Source organism: Pneumocystis murina, assembly GCF_000349005.2.
Source record: "Pneumocystis murina B123 chromosome Unknown supercont1.15, whole genome shotgun sequence".
In the NCBI taxonomy this organism is placed as follows: domain Eukaryota; kingdom Fungi; phylum Ascomycota; class Pneumocystomycetes; order Pneumocystales; family Pneumocystaceae; genus Pneumocystis; species Pneumocystis murina.
This window is the reverse complement of record NW_017802373.1, coordinates 1-20,249: the sequence shown is the minus strand read 5'-3', so window position 1 is coordinate 20,249 and position 20,249 is coordinate 1. Positions and strand designations below refer to the sequence as shown.

The 20,249-nt window shown below is 27.5% G+C and overlaps 6 protein-coding genes across 6 annotated transcripts; 5 read left to right on the top strand and 1 right to left on the bottom strand.

Annotated features, from left to right (window-relative positions):
* The first annotated feature begins 674 nt into the window (after window positions 1-674).
* Window positions 675-6,912, top strand: PNEG_02995 (hypothetical protein). Its single transcript, XM_007876853.1, has 14 exons — window positions 675-1,057; window positions 1,102-1,318; window positions 1,365-1,482; window positions 1,526-2,116; window positions 2,159-3,545; window positions 3,587-3,909; window positions 3,954-4,312; window positions 4,357-4,554; window positions 4,603-4,660; window positions 4,702-4,832; window positions 4,878-5,047; window positions 5,093-5,600; window positions 5,644-5,730; window positions 5,776-6,912. The coding sequence occupies exons 1-14, from the start codon at window positions 687-689 to the stop codon at window positions 6,421-6,423; spliced, it is 5,166 nt and encodes a 1,721-aa protein (XP_007875044.1). The 5' UTR covers window positions 675-686; the 3' UTR covers window positions 6,424-6,912.
* A 188-nt stretch (window positions 6,913-7,100) lies between these two features.
* On the top strand, window positions 7,101-8,672 carry PNEG_02994 (hypothetical protein; the record flags this gene model as incomplete). Its single annotated transcript, XM_007876852.1, has 4 exons — window positions 7,101-7,233; window positions 7,295-7,469; window positions 7,514-8,107; window positions 8,148-8,672. Exons 1-4 carry the CDS (start codon window positions 7,199-7,201, stop codon window positions 8,670-8,672), a joined length of 1,329 nt encoding a protein of 442 aa, XP_007875043.1. The 5' UTR covers window positions 7,101-7,198.
* Window positions 8,673-8,982: 310 nt separating this feature from the next.
* On the bottom strand, window positions 8,983-11,747 carry PNEG_02993 (hypothetical protein; the record flags this gene model as incomplete). Its single annotated transcript, XM_007876851.2, has 7 exons — window positions 8,983-9,480; window positions 9,525-9,932; window positions 9,979-10,398; window positions 10,439-10,845; window positions 10,889-11,373; window positions 11,432-11,640; window positions 11,691-11,747. The coding sequence occupies 7 exons, from the start codon at window positions 11,745-11,747 to the stop codon at window positions 8,983-8,985; spliced, it is 2,484 nt and encodes an 827-aa protein (XP_007875042.1).
* Window positions 11,748-12,291: 544 nt separating this feature from the next.
* PNEG_02992 (hypothetical protein) lies at window positions 12,292-13,617 on the top strand (the record flags this gene model as incomplete). The annotated part of the gene is made up of 2 exons (XM_007876850.1): window positions 12,292-12,361; window positions 12,404-13,617. The coding sequence occupies 2 exons, from the start codon at window positions 12,292-12,294 to the stop codon at window positions 13,543-13,545; spliced, it is 1,212 nt and encodes a 403-aa protein (XP_007875041.1). The 3' UTR covers window positions 13,546-13,617.
* Window positions 13,618-15,617: 2,000 nt separating this feature from the next.
* Window positions 15,618-16,322, top strand: PNEG_02991 (hypothetical protein; the record flags this gene model as incomplete). Its single annotated transcript, XM_007876849.1, has 3 exons — window positions 15,618-15,810; window positions 16,027-16,159; window positions 16,211-16,322. 3 exons carry the CDS (start codon window positions 15,618-15,620, stop codon window positions 16,320-16,322), a joined length of 438 nt encoding a protein of 145 aa, XP_007875040.1.
* A 231-nt stretch (window positions 16,323-16,553) lies between these two features.
* Window positions 16,554-20,132, top strand: PNEG_02990 (hypothetical protein; the record flags this gene model as incomplete). Its single annotated transcript, XM_007876848.2, has 1 exon — window positions 16,554-20,132. One exon carries the CDS (start codon window positions 16,554-16,556, stop codon window positions 20,130-20,132), a length of 3,579 nt encoding a protein of 1,192 aa, XP_007875039.2.
* Window positions 20,133-20,249: the final 117 nt, after the last annotated feature.

The window sequence follows — 20,249 nt, the reverse complement described above, 5'->3', positions numbered from 1 at the left end:
TTTTCCATAAATTTAGATTTAATACATCTCAAACAAAATTGAAAACTAATCTATATCACTGTTTTATTTCCTAAAGAACTATGATATTCGAAAAATAGAAATTACTAAAAATATTCAATTTTAAAATATCATAAAAACATCTAGTTAAGATATTTTTACACGTTAATAATATTAAAAAATATTATATTAAAAATATTAATTATTCTTCTAATTATATGTATTATTATATAACCGTATCTACACATCTATTACTTATAAGGTTATAAAAAAAAATAAAATTTTAAACCTATAAAATATATTGACTTTATAAAATTCAAATTACAGAATCGACTATATTTCATAATAAACATAATAATAATAATTTTCTTTAAAAAATCTAAACATTAAAACTCATGTTTAAATTACATATTATGAACCATATGTTTTAATAATTTTACATAAAATTATTTATAAATTTTAAATATCATTAATAATTAAATAATTGCAAAAATTTTTATAAATCTCTGTAAAACTAATAATTACTATAATTTAAATTACATTAAATGCACTAAAAGTATATTCATATGTATACATATATTTAATATATTAAAAAAAAAGTTTAAAATCAACGAAAACTAATACAAAATATCAAAAAATCATTTATTTATAAATTATTATTGTTAAATATAGCTAAGACTAAACCAAATATGCATACTTGTACCCAATTTAGTAAATCAAAACCTCCAAATAATAGAGACCCAATATTTGAACCGAAAAACGAACACAAAAAAACATTTTTATACAGAGAAATATTACCTTATAACATAGAAAATAAAGAAAAGCAACTAGAAAATCTTGAAAAAATTACTAAAAATATTTATATAAGTTTAGCAGCTAATGATTTTTCAAAAGCTGCTATATTTTCAAAAGAAATTAATAATTGGCTTAACTTAAAATTTGATTTACCTCGTCAAATTCGCATAAAACTTGTTAATGTATATTACGAACTTTGTACTACTGAGGGTATTTCACCAAACAATCAAAGAAGATTTGAATCGCTTTTTTTATCATTAACAAAGTACATTCTTGCCATATTTTATCCTAAGTTTACATATATTTTAGACGACATCACTATCTTTCCATTCATGATATATCACTTGATTGGAAACCAGCATTTTTAATTCTTAAACGAATAATGTTTCCAAATGATGAAGCTTTTATTGAATCTAGAGCCATTTCTAATTCTAATAATATCAGTATCATTCCTATTATCAAAAAGGCTCGTCTATATTTCCTTCCCAAAGAAATACCAAATATATTAAATGAACTCTTGCCTCTTGTAAGTATAAATTATTTTAAAATACTTATTAACCCATTAACAAAAGTTTAATACATCTATTATTTCTGATGCATTTATCGTTATTGGGATGCTCAACCTTTTCCTACCATGTCATCCTTCCCCTAATGATGATCCAAAATTAGACCCACAATACTGGCTTCCTGGTAGCTATTCAATTTTTTTATTACTTACTAATTACAATCAAAGCAATTTTTCATTTATGGTTTCTTATATCAAATTCGAATCAATGTAGTTCCATATTTCTTGATCTTTTGGGAAGACTGGCGAAAGAAAGTCATCCAGCACCAACTCGTGCTCCTTGCCTTTTTACAGATAATCAACTATCATATATTTTTACTACCATTCTTCGATTATTTAACATTCCTATAGGGAATATAAAAAATCCTATCTTGAATAATATCGATTTACATGAAGGGATTCCATTCATTCAACAAAAAAGTTTTACTAAACAAGCAGCAAAACTAATTATCTATTCTATTTCACCATTATGCCTTATCAAAAAAAAAGAAACTAAAGTACTTTCAAAACTTAAAACCCTTATAAAGAGTATAGAAACATATTTTCATCCATCAAATCATGGGCCTTGGACAAAAAATCTTTCTAAATTTATATATTATCTTTCCAATTATTTTGTGGATAGATGGAATAAAGAGAACGATAAAGAACTTGATATCTTGCCAGAAAAGAAATTAAATATAGGAATACGAAAAGAATTTGTTTTGACTCTAAGAAAAGTGACTTTTATGATTATTTATAGTCAAGATTATGAAGTAATGGGTAATTTATATATTTCTATTTTTTAATTTAATGTTTTTAAAGAACAATCTCAAATAACTCTACAAAATTTATCATACCTGGAGCCATCATTTATCCTTCCATGTATTTTAAGACGAATATACCCTTCTATGAAAGGTCTTATCGAAACTCATCGTACAATCTCATCTCTTCAAAGTTTATGTATTCTTGCACCTATTATTTCTGGCACAAAAATATTCAAAAATCATATAACAAGTCTTCTTAACTTAGTATTACCTTATATTGATGCAAATGATTTAGACAAAGCAGCATATAGTTTAACATTTATCTCAAGAGTTGCCCAGAATGTACCATTCCACGATTTAACAGAAAATGCAAATTATGAAATCGCTCTAAATTGGATTGAAAATGAATTAAATAAATTTGAGAATGTTATTAACGATGATGATGACCTTTTGTTAGAAAGTTATAATTATAATGATACAGAAGTTAATAATGTTGATGACAATTTAATTGCTAAATCATCTACAGCATTCTTTCATGAATTTATCATAATATTTTTAGATCGTATATTTACATTATTAAAGAATTTATCAGACCAAACTTCAACAAAGACTAAATCATCTGAAAATCACATCATTGAAATACTACCATCGACATTGACTCATTTTTTTGCATCATTATCAGATAATTTTTTCAAATTAGCGTTAGAAAAAATTATTCATTTTATTTCCAATAATGTGTTATATCAATCAATACATTCGGTAAATTTTTTATGTAGTTCTTGCATATCAAAAAATCCTAAACTGTTTTTTGAAAAATTATTTCCTATTCTTAAAACAAATATCCTTTTTGAAATAGAAAATAACGAGGCAGCATCAACTAGAAGCACAGGTAATGACATTCATCCTCGAGATAGGGCTTTATTATGGAATTTACAAATACTTTCTACATCCATTAATGGCACAGGAAATATTTTAATATCATATGGCACAGATTTAGAAGAAATATTAAACATTTTAATTGAAAAATCCAAAGGAAATATAATTACTCATGTTGGAAACTTTTTTTCAGTAATATTATCGAATTTTACTACGATATATCCGATAGATAAAGAAATGTTTGAAGATAACACAGAAAAATATCAGAATATCCAACCAGATTATTGGGCTCATAAAACTGATCCAAAAAAATTAAACATAAAATGGCATATTCCATCAGAAGACGAAATAACTTTTTCTGTAAACTTATTTATTTATCAATCTAATAAGATTTTAAAAGATTTATCATATTTAATGCAAACATGCACCAAATCAACCTTTAAAACAAGGAAGGAATGGTCGGACAATGTTACAAAATGCGTATTTTATTTAAAAAAAGGTCTTTTTGGAATAGCCTTTCTTTTTGATTCAGATTTTAATGAAATAAAAGACGAAAATTCCCAAGAAGAGTATATATTATTGATAATTGATATATTACTAACATATCCAGTGAGGGCACTGGAATTATGCATAAATATCCATCTGGTTATTTTTTTGAAAAAAGAAAAGATGATCCAAGATACGTTCAAATTTTGCAAATAAAAAAAGAAATCGGAAATACATTGCATAACTTACATGCTTTTCTAACAAAATATCACAATGATGATATTCAATGCTTCAAATCTTTAATTTCAACTTTGAAAACATGGCTTCTAGATGTTTTATATTGTCGAACAGCCAATGTATTGGATAATTTGATTCGTTCATATACACATGATATACAACCATATAAAATTAGCGGTCTTAGAAAAAAATACCCTCGAATATTATTAAGTAAATATACATGTTTTATATAAACAATATTCATTTCTTTTTAGTCAAAAGAGCAGAAATTTATCATATAACTAGGTTAAAATTTAATTCCAGATATAGAAATATGACTTCTTTAGATATTTTATTACTTGAGGATCTTGTTTGCTCTTGCTTGAATTTTTATTCAGAAATTCGACGTTGTGCACAAAATACACTGAATATTGCATTAAAAATAATGACTAATTCTAAAAATATCATAATTCCTCCTTTATTAAATGCTATGTTATCATCAGATATTGAAGTTTTAAAAGGTGCAATTTACTCCTTAAGCATGTTAAAACATTTTAAACGTGTTATTATGGATAATTGGGATTTTATACTCAAATATATTCATGGTCTAATCTATATAATGAAATTTGATATTGTAATACTTATCAATATATCCTTTTAAAAATAACTTATATACAGCTTTCGCTTAAAAAAATCTGCAATAAAGCATATGTAGACTTCATCATTACATTTAAATCACATTCAAAAGTTACATTATATAAAAAGAATTTTCTCAACTTAATAAAACCTACAGACGATGTTAATATAAAAGTTATAACCTTAATTAAAAAAGTAAATGAAAAACATAAATATATATGCAATGAAATTAAGAAATTAGTAATAATTATTTTTATATACAAAAATAACAAAACTAATATTAATTAGCGCCACAAATTAATTGACATAATAAAAGATACACATTGGAGAACATCAGCTATGATTGGCTAGTTATTCACCTATTTTTGTTAATATTAATTTAAATAGGAACTGGATTGATAAAAATTTTAGTAAGTGTAGAAAATCCTCCTGATGATAAATTGGTTTCATCAATAATTCGTGAATCCATTAGCGAACATCCATTACTTAGACTTTTATATATAGAATCTTTAACATTTGTATATCAAATTAATAGTCATTATGATAATCTAATATTTTATTAGTTTTTATCAATCCTTTGGCAACATGGGCTTACCAATGGGAACTTAAAGGCCATTTTATTGGAGGAAGTACACTTACCAACTAGAATATTACATCATGTGAGCCTTAATCAACAAAATGTAAAAATTTATACTAAAAAATTTCTTTCTGATTTTTCTAATCCGGCAAAAGAGTAAAAATGAACCCAAAATTGTAAAAAACTAATTTCTTATTATAGCCATTTCATTGATACTCTTCAATATGGATGGCTAATATGGCCTAAAGCATATCCAATATATCTTACTAAAAAAGAATCACAATTTCTACAATTAAATTCTTTTACCAAAAAAACTTTTGATAAGACAATTCATCTTTTTTCTGAAACATGGTTTGAACAGTTTTTTAATCATTTAAAACAAGAATCACGTCAAGAATCTCCAAAATTTAGAGTTATTATAGCAACCTTCATGAAATTTTTATTTCAAATTATAAAAAATGTTCCTTGTCATATAACCCTGAATAATTTAAAAGGAAAAATTGAACAACTATGTATTCCAGAAAATGAAAAACATGAAATACGAGCAGGTTGCGAAATTTTATCTGGTTTAGTTTCATCTTTAAAATGTGAATCTCTAGAGTATTGTAATGAAGTCTGGGAGTGGATGTTACCTATAGTCAAAAAAAATTTTGAAAATATAACGCCAGAAACATTAATCTTTTGGTTAAATTTTGTAAAATTTTCTTTCGTACATTCCCAAAATTTTGTCATAATATCTAACACAAAAATAGTCCAAAAGGGATCCTCGAAGATCTTGGCCCTTTCTAAAAATGCTTATATCATTTCGCTTAGATAAAAAATCAGACTTAGCATTTAAAGTAAAAAAAATATCTTAATTTACATAATTTTCTAAAATGTTAAAGGAAACAGCCAAAATAGCGCTTTTAAGAAAAGCTATTACACATTGCGGATGGCACTTTCAATTTGCAAATCTAATTATAGAAAACCTTTTATTTCATCTCGATCATCCATATAAACGTGTAAGAGACGAAATAGGAAAAACCTTATATATTATTACAAGTTCTGAATACCATGAATCTTTTTGTAATGCAGAGTCATTCATAGAATATCAATATCAAAACCAGAATTCCTATATGACAATTCCTTATATATCATCAAATCATTTTAAAAATGTTATAAAAAAAATATTTTCTCAACTAAAAGATCGGAAATCTGAATACATACTTAATTCCAATTCAGTTTCATATATTTCTTGTAGTAAAACAATACTTTCTTGGCTTCAATATTCTCTTAATAAGACAGAGTATACACTTATTGTACCATATATTCCTGAAACCATATTACCAGAAATTGTATTCATGTTAAATATCAAAGAAGATCACGATCTATTATCATCAACACATCAAATTTTGCAGCAAATAGGAGATATATATTTCCCAACACATCTATTACACTCCATGACCAATTCAATTATCGAAATTATGATATCCTCAGAAAACTGGCACCATAAACTTAATATTTTTCCTCTTCTACAGACATTTTTTTTTTAGACATTTATTTACTCTTCATCAAAATTGTCAAAAAAAGATTTTTAAAGGAATTAGAATACTTCTAGAAGATCCTCAAATAGAAGTTAGACTAAATGCTGCTCTTACACTCACGGGAATAATACAATGTTCTAAAAACGAAACAGAGACTAATATATCAGAACTTTTAAAACAATTTTCCGATCTTTTAACAAATAATCCTTTACAAAAAAATTACACATTATCAACAATTATATCCCGTCATGCAGCTGTATTGGGACTTTCAGCTCTTGTAATGGCATTTCCATATGATACTCTAGAATCTTGGATTCCTTCTGTTGTTGCTCGTTTAGCAAGAATAGGATTAGATCCTTATCCAATTAGAAATACTATTAAAAAATTTATGGCAGATTTTAAAAAAACACATTCAGATACATGGAATAAGGACCAAAAGATGTTTACAAGAGAAGAATTAGATGATTTATCTGGTTTTTCTTCACACAATTATTTTGCCTAATTTATAATTATTATCTTTCTATTTACAAATAAATTCATAATAGAATAGACCAAAGTTCTGCATAAAATTCCTTACTAATATTTATTGATTTTATTTAATTACATTTTTTTTATAATTTCAGTATTGCAGTTTAAAAATTAACTTCGGATTTTCGCGTCATTTTATATATAATCTTTAGTTAGTCAAAAAGATAATCTAGAAACAGATTGTCAATTTCATAACTATAATTGATTTAAAGCTATTTTGTCGTAGAAAATACTTATATTAATTTCAATATTAAAAATGTCTCTTTTAAATGATCGACAGAAAGAAGAACTGTAAGACTATCTTATTTACGTAATTATTATAGATATAGCAAGGTCTAACAATAATTAACAGATACAAAGCTCTGTTGTTTTATTTTTCAAAATCAGAATTTCCTAAAACATTTTCGACCTTTGAATCTGAATTATCTAACAAAGGAATCATTATTAATATTAATGAGGAAAATGAACACAAATATGATAAACTTTTAGAAAAAAAATGGACAAGCGTAATTAGATTACAAAAAAAAGTACTAAAACAATTTTTCTTGATGATATATTTAATTTATTTTAGATTATGGACTTAGAAGCACGTCTACACATAGCACAAACAGAATTATCTACAATACCGTTAGATAAAAACCATTCTACAGACATGACATCTTGGATTCCATGTGCGCCTGCAAAACATACTTTAACAGGGCATAGGCAACCAATAACATCTCTTGCTTTCCATTCCGTTTTTACTATTCTTGCTAGTGCTTCAGAAGATTCAACAATAAAAATTTGGGATTGGGAAACAGGTGATTTCGAAAGAACACTAAAAGGACATACAAAAGCTGTCCTTGATATTGAGTTTAATACATTTTCTAATTCAAATTGTCTTGTATCTTGTTCATCAGATTTAACAATAAAATTATGGGATTCTAAGAACGAATATAAAAATATAAAAACCCTTTATGGCCATGATCATTCTATATCTTCGATAAAATTTCTTCCACCAAATGGCGATCGAATTGTTAGTGTTTCAAGAGATAAAAATATAAAAATATGGGAAATTTCAACAGGATTTTGTATAAAAACCATTTCTAATGCACATATCGACTGGATAAGAACGATTTGTCCATCGGATGACGGAAAGTTATTATTATCAGCTGGAAATGATAGAGTAAATATAACCGCTGCTGTTTTTTCTAATCTATTACTAGGTTGCAAAAATATTTAATACACATAATGGAGAATGTAAATTAGAATTTCAAGGGCATGAGCACGTTATAGAATGCGCTATATTTGCACCAAATTCAGCATATAAATTTCTTATGCAACTTTCTGGTATTCATTTGTCAAAAAATTCTATGGGTTATATAGCAACAGGATCTCGAGATAAAACAATAAAGCTTTGGGGATGTCAAAATGGACAAATAATTAAGACTCTATTAGGCCATGATAACTGGCTTAGAGCTCTTGTATTTCATCCATCTGGTAGATATCTAATAAGTGCATCAGATGACAAAACTATACGATGCTGGGATCTGAGTCAGAGTGGAAAATGTACTAGAATAATAGAGGAAGCACATTCCCATTTCATAAATTGCTTATGTTGGGCATCCGAATCTACTGAATCTACTACTAATGGATCAAATGAAGCTTCTAATAATAAATCACCTAATTCAAAAAGATTAGCAATAGCTAGTGGTGGAGTCGATTTAGTAATACGAATATGGATGCCATAATATTAAACTTAAGATAAAATCAGCATTTTCAAAATAATTCTTTTTTATTAATATATTTAACATCACATTTAAAAAGTATAAAAACATTTATATTTAAATTAGTTTTTAATAAGAAATCCATAATATAGGATACTTTTGATAAAGTTATATGTATAATAAACACTTTTATTTCAAAAATATGCATTACCCAACTTGAAAACATGTTTATCCTGTCTTAATTATAATATCAACATAAACTCTACAATAGAAAAATAAAAATTAAAATATATGCAATTCGATATGTCATAATCATACAGAATATATTGCCTATTTAATGTTGTCGCATATCTGCACGTTTCATTTGTTCTATCCTTTCTTTTAAACGAGCAGTCAAATCGGCAGCATTATCCCAACTAGAAATATTGTCACTTTTACTAAAAGATGTATTAAAATATTCAAGAGAACTAGATGAAGAAAATCCATTACAATATTTACTAAAAATAGAAAAATTTGAATGACTATTTTCTTTTTCTATATCAAAACTAGAATCAACACCAGAAATACTTATATGTTGATTTTGTTTAGGAGAGTTATTATCTGATTCATTTACATTTAAAGAAGAATTCCCAATTTTATCATCACTTGATGTAGGATTTTGAAAATTAGCCGACCTATTAGAAACATTTAATCTACTTTGATCTAGCTCTTTACGTAACGATAATAATTGAGACTTCATCATTTCTATTTCATTTCTTGCCCTAGAAAGCTGTGTTTCAGTAGCCTTTATTTTCAAAATATCTCTTGTATGATCATTAATTAACTGAGCATTCTACAAGAATTTAATAAGAATTTTAAAAACTAAATATTTAAAACCTTCAACTGAAGAGAATTTATCTCATTTAAAAGATTCTCCTTTTCCGATACTTCTTTCTGTAGTCTTTCATCAAGTTTCAAATTCTCTTTTCTTAATTCTTCTAACTCTCGTTTATCTGAAATAGAGAGATTACCAAGTTCAATGGTTTGTTCTATTGATTTAGCAGAGGTTTGAAGGACAGAACCTGTATTCTTAACTGCCCTAAATGAACTATTAACAACATCATTATCACTTTTTATATTTTGTAAAGATACAGGTCGACGTGACGAAACTTTTAGACCAGATTTAATTCCTATATGATCTACAGTAGAAGGAAGACGAGATCCTAAAAACGAAACTTTTAAGGATTGCGAATCCTTCCGTTTAAAAGACGAAGGCCTAAGCAAAGTTTTTTTGGCATCATTGGACTATATGAACATATTAAAAATACAGAAAAGTAAAACAAAAACCTACTGGAACAACCATTGAATTAGGATTCTCTAAACTATTAAACTTATTTGATTTAGAATCATCAAAAAGAACAGAATGTTTAAGACTTTCATGTTTTATTTTAACCTCAGCTGATTCAAAATATTCTCTGATTTTAACTCTACGCAAATCATCAACACCATCTAAAATAAAACCCATTTGCCGCTCTCCAGCAATTTTCATTAATATTCCAATAATTTCTGCACTAGAATTTCTCACAGGCTCAAAAGTATCATTTAACAATATTTTACTTGACTCAGCTATTAATTTAATTTCCGAAGCTTTCGGATAAATACATGTGCATTTCAAACAGCGGACAAGAAAAACAAGAATCTCCGATCTTATCTGGGGATTCTTATGTTTTGAAAATTCCAAAATATCATCCAGCACATCACTCAATGATGTCTATTTCCGTTAATAATAAATTAATAATAATAGAACTAACAGCATCAAAAATTGCATCCATTGCATTTGTTAACGCATCTATAACAGTAGCTTTCCTTTCTTTAAGTTTTTCTATAATTGGTCCAAATACAATTGATTTATATTTAATGAACCCTTTTCGTAATCCCCGTGCAAAAGCCTCAACACAATTACTAGCAACAATTACAACAGATATATTTACATCTTTTATGCTTCTAGCCAATAAACGAATAACATCATTATAATCATCTTCCATTATTCTAGGAACTTTACAGATAGAATAAAGAGAATCTAGTGCATCTTTTCTATCCTTCCATTTCGTAGACGCAAGTTGATCATTAAAATCTTTAGGTATTTTACTTAAAATATTAATAGGCTCTAAAGAATCAAAAAAGTCAATATTTTCAGACTCATTATTCTGCAATGGAACTAAAGCATATTAATAAACTAGAGAATATAAACACAAAATAACCTTGAGAAGAATTTTCAGATAAAATTTGTTGACTTCTAAGATACCTTTCCTGAGCAACTTTCCCAACCTTTACACCTTCAAAAGAAGACTCAAGTTCCTTAATCTGGACATGTTTAAGTTCTGAAAATAAACTAGATTTAACTGCATCACCAAGCCACGAATACAAAATAACAGCAAGTTCGGTAGCTTCTTTTCGAACATTATTATCACTGTGAGCAAAAAGTTTAGGTAGAATTTTAAGAGCAAGTTTTGGATCAACAGTCTTCAATCCAAATAAACGATATATTTCCTTTATAGCATTTGCTGTTGCTGCTACCAGCTTAGGGAATTTAGCATTAAGACCAGGAAGCAAATCATCTAAAACAGGATCAGGAGAATCAAGTTCTACATATAAAAGAACAATGTCAATAGATTTCTTCCTTGTTCCAACACGTGTACTAGTTAAACATTTTTCAACTATGCATGGTATAACTGTACTTCTTGTTCTAAAAAATTATTTATATAAACATTCAAAAAAACGAGAAGAAATCTAAAAAAATATACCTTATACAAGCTTCTTTGCCACAAAACTCAAGAAAATCCTTTAAAGCCTTAATACCGGCTTCTTGAGCAAATACATTAGAATCAGTACAAATCCTTTTCCATAAACCAATATCAAGTAAGAATGACCGAAAAATAGGATCTTGTTCTGACGTAGAAATTGAAAAGAGTTTTGACATTTCTTCATATGCTTCAAGCCGAACTTTCCATAACTATTTTTTCTTATCAATAAATCAACAATTTTAATATCCCTATAACATACTTTATGTATTGCTCTCTCTAAAAGAGAAAGAGATGAATAATCTTCTTGTTCAGCCATTTCTATTTATACTTTATCTTATTTTGAATAATTTTAGTTTTAGTCAATTACTAATAAATATTAATTATAAAGAAATTTATTTTTTAAGATGTATGAAATACTAAAATTTTGATTAAACTGAGTAAAAAGAGATAATTTAAAATCTTGATGTAAACAATAATATAAGGGTTAGGGTTGTTTCGTTAATTATTTGATCCTAAAATTCAACTTTCAGATTTCGAAAACTATTAATGAAGAGATGGTCACCCAACGGAAATAATCAGTTAATAATAATGATATTTAAATAAACTTGTATTATTCTTTAGAATTTTTTGAAGAGTTATTTAAAAAAGAAATATTTTAAATGAAATCTTAAAAAAACAATTTTATATAGAAAGTTTATTAATATATTTAAAAGAATTTTTGTTATAAATATTATTTATTTATTATTTTTAATTATATTGATTTTTTTATAAAAAAATTTAAAAAAATTTAAAAATTTAAAAAAATTTAAAAATTTAAAAATTTAAAAATTTAAAAATTTATTTATTATACTATTTTACCAATGAAGATATTACTATATATATATATATTTGGATTGGCACATGTTTTCTCAAAAAATATAGAAAATATAGGTATCTTTTTTTCTTTCTTTTAATTTTTTTAATAAAATCTAGACGAAAAATCAGATCTCACTGATATAAAATCGAAAAACTTTGATTCTTCGCATCCATATGGCTTTATTGAGGGAATAGAAGATGTCTTAGTTAATGATAAGTTTTATACTTTGTTAAAAAGACTAGGGGCATTTGCATCGGCTGAAGAAAATTCAAAAGATACACTAAAGCCGGAAATTCAAACACTGGCTAGAAAAAATTTAAATATAACAAAAGATGAAGAATTTTTACTTGAAGAGTTATCAGGGTTCTTAAAAAATCAATTAACTCTGTCTGCTTGTTCAAAAACATTAGTTTTAATTTGCCCTTTTGTTTCGTCTTATCCAGGTATAACTCAATCATTAAAGGAATTGCTCGAAGAGAAATGCAAAGATCCGAATGCGACTTGTGAATACGCACTTGAAAAACTTAAACAATATTGTGATGATGTTAAAAAAAATGTAGAATCTATTACAGATAAAACAAAGTGTGTTTATTATAAAAAAAAATGTAGTAATCTAGTAGCCTGCAAAAATGGATTGAATGTTTCTTGTAAGAAAATGAGTGAAAAATGCATACTTTTGCAGAATGCTACAAAAGGCGAAACGGATAGTTCTACAAAAGGCGAAACGGATAGTTCTACAAAAGGCGGAACGTATAATGCTACAAAAGGCGAAAAGGATAATGCTACAAAAGGAGGGACGGATAATGCTACTAAATATAATGAATCACAGAAAAAACCTTACGGTTCTCAAATTGTCATTGACAAGACAACACTAGATGTGGAAACTGCACTCTATACTCATAAGAAGATATTATATGGAACAAAATGTTGTAAAGACAAATCTCGTTATACAAAATGCGTATCAACAAATTTCTTAGTAACAAGTGCCTGTAGTCCTACAATAAGAAAAACATATTCAATAGATTCTTCTTCAGAAGTGGATGAGATTTCTCCACAAACGCAATGTTCAGTTACCTTAACATTAACTAATAAACTAGGAGAAACATTTATGAAGACAATAACACAGACATTTATTTCAGGAGATATGCACGATAAAGGTCGTGATAGAGGACATGGAATTCAGACGGAAAAGCATCAAAAATTAATACTATTTTATATGGTTATAGGAATAATAACAGGGTTATTGATAATTGTTTAATATATATTTTGAAGACATTTATCTAAGAATATAAAAAGATATAGATTCACAATTTTTGTTTTATTAGAATAATGTATATTTATGCATAATTTAATTTTATTACTGTAATGTGTATCTACATATATTTTAGTTTTATTAGAATGTGTATATATACATATATACAAAGTTACACTAAAATGTTTCAAAAATATCAGAAAAAGAAAGCATTAAAAGTTATAGAAGTAGGAAAAATATGGGCAAATTCACCATGACTTGAAAAAAATAAATTAGATAATCTTAAATAAAAATCTCAAACAAATCTTTAATCATGAATTATAAAAATATATTAAATATAAAAAGGGGGAACATCTATTTAATTATTCCTTAAACATATGCGTTCCTAAAGATATTATATTTTTTAAATATTTTTTTTTTTAATTTTTATTTCTTTTTTAATATTAACATTTTTTGATAACTGCAATTATTTTATTTTTTAACAAATTTACGTGTTTTCTTTCATTAACGCTAGGCACTTATATTAAGAAACATGCTTATTATTTATATATTTTTTCTAATTATTTTCTGAAATTAGAAAATTGAGTTTAAAAACAATCCTTATTATTAAAAAATCACGCATACACAAAAAAACTGAATTTAAATTATAAGAAAAAATAAAAAGAGAAGCTGAAAATTCTAAAAACAAAACAATTGAAATTCTTAAAAAATATATTATGAATCAAGAAAATATTTCTGTATATCTAAGTATAAAAAAATAGAATCTAAGAAGCATGTAGTAAACTTAGATGAAAGATATCAATTATATAGTTCTTGCTTTAATTCTTAATTTAATAAGACTGAAAGCTACAAATCATAACAAAGGTATAAATTTATCATAAATTTATCAGAAAAAAATATTTAAATCACTATTAGGAAATTCAAGGAAAAAATATCTAAAGAATATACTTATATTGTAGCAAAATTAAACAATATAGGAATTTAGAGTTAATAAATGCAAAATATTTTTAAAAGATATCAAGTATTATAAATACCTAATTAAAGATATGAAGAATTTGTTTCTAAGAAAATACAAAGAAACGATTATCAGAATTTAGAAAAATAACATCAAAACGTTATTTACTTAAGAAAAAAACTCTTGAATAAAATGTATTTCATAGAAATAACAATAAACAATAAAACCTTCCTATTTAAAATCAATTATCGAAATTACATACGAAAGAAAACTACTCAGAGTCATAATCATGATATTTTAATTTGAAATTACATTGTTTAAATATTCTTAATAGAATATAAAATCTAAAAATTACATAAAAAAAAATAAGTTACACAGGTAAACGATTAAAATAAAAGGTCTTACAAAGAATCCCATAATTTTTTAAAAGATATGAAGGTTATATAAAAAAATACTTATAAAAATTATGTAATACTAATAACTATTATTGAAAAAAATATTCACGAAAGAATAAGGATATAACTAACAAATTCTGAAATCGTACAGAAAATTCAATAATTATTTAGAGAGGAAATTCATTCAATCTTTAATATGTTATACTAGGAAAATTATTTTAATTATTATATTTAAATTTACTTGATCACTTTATAGAATTTAAATCCAACATAAAGTATTTTTAAATTTATTAATGATATAAAAAAAGAAATAAAGAAATAGATTTGTGCATTATAAACTCCGTATAGTAATATATTTATATCAAATCAAAAATTTAGAAAAAAATAGCAAAAATAACGAAATTTGTATTTAGTTTAAAGAAAAATCCAAGCAATTACGAAAAAGGAAGCAATTGAAGCAAACATTAACCCATGAATTGATAGTTCAAATACTCGAATTCAACTTAAATTTACACTATAAAAATATTATACTCAGTGAAAAAAGGCGAAAAATGAGGAATTTAATAGTCTACATAATAATGAAAATAATGCTAGTAATGAAATCATGAAAAAATCATAAAAATTTGTCAAAAAACTGAAAAAAATATCTGACTTTAAAAACACCAAAAAAAGGAAAGAATTACAAAAAAAGAAAAAAATTGAAAAACTAAAATGAGACAGAAAACGTTATGAGAAAAAATTTAGTTTTATTTATATCTAGGGGAAAAGTAATTCAACAAAATAGCAGACTATCAAATACAACGAATAGCATAGTGCCTCATACTGTGATTTCACTAAATAGTACAAATACACTAACAAATGGCAGGAGAAATAGTACAAGAAATTCCATAGAAAAATTCACATTTGTTCAAGCAAGTCTAAGTATTTAAATCTCAAAATCAAAAACAACAAAAGCTTTTAACTCTATAAAGGTATTAGAATTATACTTAAAATCAAGGGAAGTGTAAAATTCTGCAATTAAACTATAGTTTTAAAAGGAATTTCATAAAATCTAAGAAAATTTATGGAGAAATAGATAAATTATACAATAAATTAAAACTTTAAAAATTGCACTTTATTAGACAATAATAATAATAGTTAAAGAAATAATAAAGGAAGGAAAGATTAGTAAAAAATGTATATCTTTTTTGATGAAAGATACATGGATGACAAATACGTCGCTACATACGAATACAATAACAAATATATCTACAATAACATCTACGGTGATGTTGACGATAATGCTAAAATGCAAACCTACAAGATGTACAATAGATTAAAGTAAAAAAATACAAATAGGGGAAGAAATGGCACTAGGTGGAGGAATGAAGATGAGAATTCTAGGAATGATAAAAATAATGTTGTTGGGAGTGATTGTTATGGGAATGTTGTAAAATGAATGAAAAAAGTGATTAGAATGAAAAAGTGCATATATCCATTGTTTATATATAATATAGAAGATATAGAAGAATGATGTATAAATTTTTAATAAAGCATGAAGAATTGCGAATTGAAATTTTGATTATTTTACCCCGCAATTTTACCCCGCGATTTTGCTTTATTGGGTAAAGTCCAAGCTTATCATAAAAGATTAAGGAAATGTATGCTTATCATAAAAAATTAAAATGTATGGTTATTTTGAAAGAATTATTTCAAGATCTACATTTGATTTACCCAGTCATATGCTACTCAGGGACAAGCGATGGGTAGAGGAAGTCGCCCAGAAAGAGGCGGCGAAGGCACAGCCGGTTAAGAGGCAAGCAGCAGGACAAGCAGCAGGACAAGCAGCAGGAAATGATGAGATTAAGGAGGAACAGGTTTTGGGTTTAATTGTGAAAAGTGATTATAGTGATAAAGACAAATGCAAGAAAAAGCTCGAAGAATATTGCGAGGAATTGAAGAAAATAGATAAAAAATTAGAGAATGTGGATGACAAAGTTAAGGGACTTTGTGAAAATATAGACAAAAAATGTGGAGATCTGAAAGATAAAGTTGAAAAAGAATTAAATAGTTTTAAAACAGAAGTTGATGAAGCATTGAAAGGCCCAACAGATGAAAAGTGTAGAAAATGTGAAGAAAAATGTGTATTATTAGAAGAAGCAGATCCAAGTAATCTTGAAGAGAAATGCGTTAAGTTGAGAGATAGATGTTATGGACAGAGACGTCAAGAAGTGACAAAAGAAATTTTTTTAAGAGCTCTTGAAGGGAAGGTTAATGATACAGATGAATGTAAAAAAAAAATGAAAGAAATTTGTCAAGGATTAAGTGAATATAGTGATGAATTAATATTTTCATGTTTTAATTCAGATAAGGCGTGTAATGGGCTTAAAGTGAGTTATCTAGATAGTTGTAAGCCTTTAGAGACAGAACTTAAAGATAATGAATTAGTGGAAAAATGCCAAGAATATCTTGAAAAGTGTTATTTTTATGGATCAAGTTGTAGTAATTCAAAATGTAAAGAGTCTAAGGAAAAATGTGGGAAAAAAGGGATTGTATATGAAGGACCAAAATTAGATTTTAGTCCGGTTAGAGAAAAACCAAGATTTCCGGAAAAGATTGAAGTAGAAAATCTTTATAAAAGACTGGGAGCTAAAGGAATTATTGTTGGAAGACCAAAATATAAGACGTTGCAAGATCTAATATTATTGTTGATCAAAGAAAGGAATGAAAAAGATGATAAAGAAAAATGCAAAGGAGCGTTAAAAGGTTGTGAATCTTTTAAACACCTAGATTATAGATTAGGAGAATTATGTGAAGATAAAGATAAAGATAAAAAATGCGAAGAATTAGTAGATGTAGAAGATAGATGTACGAATTTTAAATTAGAACTTTACCTGAAAGGATTGTCTACGGAATTTGAAAAAAATAAAGAATCAGATTATTTTTCATGGGAACATGTATCAAAATTGGTGACTAAGGAAGATTGTAGAAAGTTTGAATCGGAATGTTTCCATTTAAAAAGTGTATGTACGAATAAAGTTGAAAAAGCATGTGAAAATGCAAGAGTAGCATGCTATAAAAAGGGACAAGATAGGATATTGAATAGATACTTTCAAGAAGAATTGAAAGGGCTTATTGGTGATTTAGAATTGGTTGATGAGAATCTTGAAAAATGTCAAAAATCGGTAGTAGGTAATTATAAAAAACTTAAGGAGGATAAAAGATACTTTGAAAAGTGTCATCGACCAACTGAACTATGTTATAAACTTTTAGATGATGTTATTTTTCAATCGGAAGAATTAGAAATAGTTTTAAATTTGAGAAGAGATTTTCCAAGCAAGGAAGATTGTGTGGAATTGAAGAAGAAGTGCGAAGATCTTGAAAGTGATTCATATTTGAATCATGAGAAATGTGATACACTGAATAGACGATGTGAATATTTAAAAGTTACAGAAGAATTGAGAAAAAGATTATTAAAAAGAGGAGATGATGCATTAAGAACTCAAGGAAATTGTACGGCAGTATTAAAGAAAGAATGTGAGGAATTATCTAGAAGAGGAAAAGAAGATTTTAGTGTTTCATGTGCTTTACGAGAAGAAACATGTAGTTTTATGGTAGAACAAACAGAAAATGAGTGTCTTTTTTTAAAAAATAACATGGACATTGGAAAAATTATAGAAAAAATTGAAAATGGAAAAAGAAATGAAACATTGGTTGAAGAACTCTGCACGTTGTTTGATCCATATTGTCATCAATATATAGAAAATTGTCCAGATAGGTTGAAAAAAACAAACAATGCGGGTAGAAAAGGAGTCTGTTTAGAACTAGAAGAGAAATGCAAGCCATTCTTTGAAAAGTTAAAATTGGAGAATGAGTTGACGCATAAATTGAAAGGTAGTTTAAGCGATGAAACTAAATGTAAAGAAACATTAGGAAAACATTGTACTGAATGGAAAAAAGAAGGGAATCAAACATTGAATAGTCTATGTGAAGATGCTAAGAAAGAAGAACTTTGCAAAAAGTTGGTTAAAAAAGTAAAAGAAAAATGTCCAACCCTAAAAAATAAACTGGATAATGAGAAAGATGAATTAGAGAAGAAGAAAGATGAATACGAAAAGGCGAAACAGGAATCAGAAAAATTTGCGAAGGAAGCTAAGTTAGTATTATCAAGACCTGAACAAGATGGACAAGGTGGAGGATCAAAGGCTCAAGATGGCAGTGTTCCTAAACCAGTGGGACCACCGGTACAGCCACCAGCACCAGCACAACCAACACCAGGAGGCGTACCAGTACCAGCACCAACACTAGCACCGCCAGCACAACCAACATCAGGAGGGGCACCACTACCAGTACCACCACCAGCACCAGGAGCACCAGGAGCACCAGGAACACCAGGAACACCAGGAACACCAGGAACACCAGGAACATCAGGAGGAGCACCAGCAGCACCAGGAGCACCAGCAGCACCAGGAACACCAGGAGCACCAGCAGGGCCAGCAGGGCCATCAGGAGGAACACCAGCAGGGTCACCAGCAGGGCCACCAGCAGGGCCACCAGCAGCACCAGCAGCACCAGGAGGATCAACACCAAGTGGAACGACAAACACGAGTAATGTTATACTTGTTCGGAGAACATTTGTAAGTGGAGAAGTATCAGAACCAGAAAAGAAGGCATTTGTTGCAACGGCGAGAGCATTGGAATTGTATTTAGAATTGAAAGAGAAATGTAAAAGTTTGAAAGGAGACTGCGAGTTTAGAAAGGATTGCCCGAAGTGTGATGCGGTCTGTACAGAAATAGACAAGTTGTGTGAAGGAATAGAAGGATTAAAAGTTACACCGCATCATACGGTGATATCAACGGCGACACAGACAACGACGACGACAGCAACGACAACGACGACGACGACAACAACAACGACGACGACGACGACAACGACAACGACGGCAACGACGACAGAATCGGTAGATGGAGGGAAGGTAACGGAAGAATGTACATTAGTTCAGACGACAGATACATGGGTGACGAGTACATCGTTGCATACGAGTACGTTGACAAGTACATCTACAGTGACATCAACGGTGACATTGACGTCGATGCGAAAATGCAAACCTACGAGATGTACGAGTGATTCAAGTAAAGAAACAGAAACACAAAAAGAGGAAGAGAAAGAGGAAGAAGTGAAACCGAATGAAGGAATGAAAATAAGAGTTCCGGAAATGATAAAAATCATGTTGTTGGGAGTGATTGTTATGGGAATGTTGTAAAAAGAATGAAAAAAGAGATTAGAATGAAAAAGTGCATATATCCATTGTTTATATATAATATAGAAGAAGATGTAGAAGAATGAGGTGTAGATTTTAATCTAGAATAATGAAATAAAA

What these genes read in the sequence shown, in the direction of transcription:
- PNEG_02995 (XM_007876853.1), top strand. Translation starts at nt 687, where the DNA reads ATGCATACTTGTACCCAATTTAGTAAATCAAAACCTCCAAATAATAGA. An exon ending in TCAAGATTATGAAGTAATGG is followed by an intron (nt 2,117 to 2,158) that starts GTAATTTATATA and finishes ATGTTTTTAAAG; the next exon opens with AACAATCTCAAATAACTCTA. An exon ending in GCAATGAAATTAAGAAATTA is followed by an intron (nt 4,555 to 4,602) that starts GTAATAATTATT and finishes AATATTAATTAG; the next exon opens with CGCCACAAATTAATTGACAT.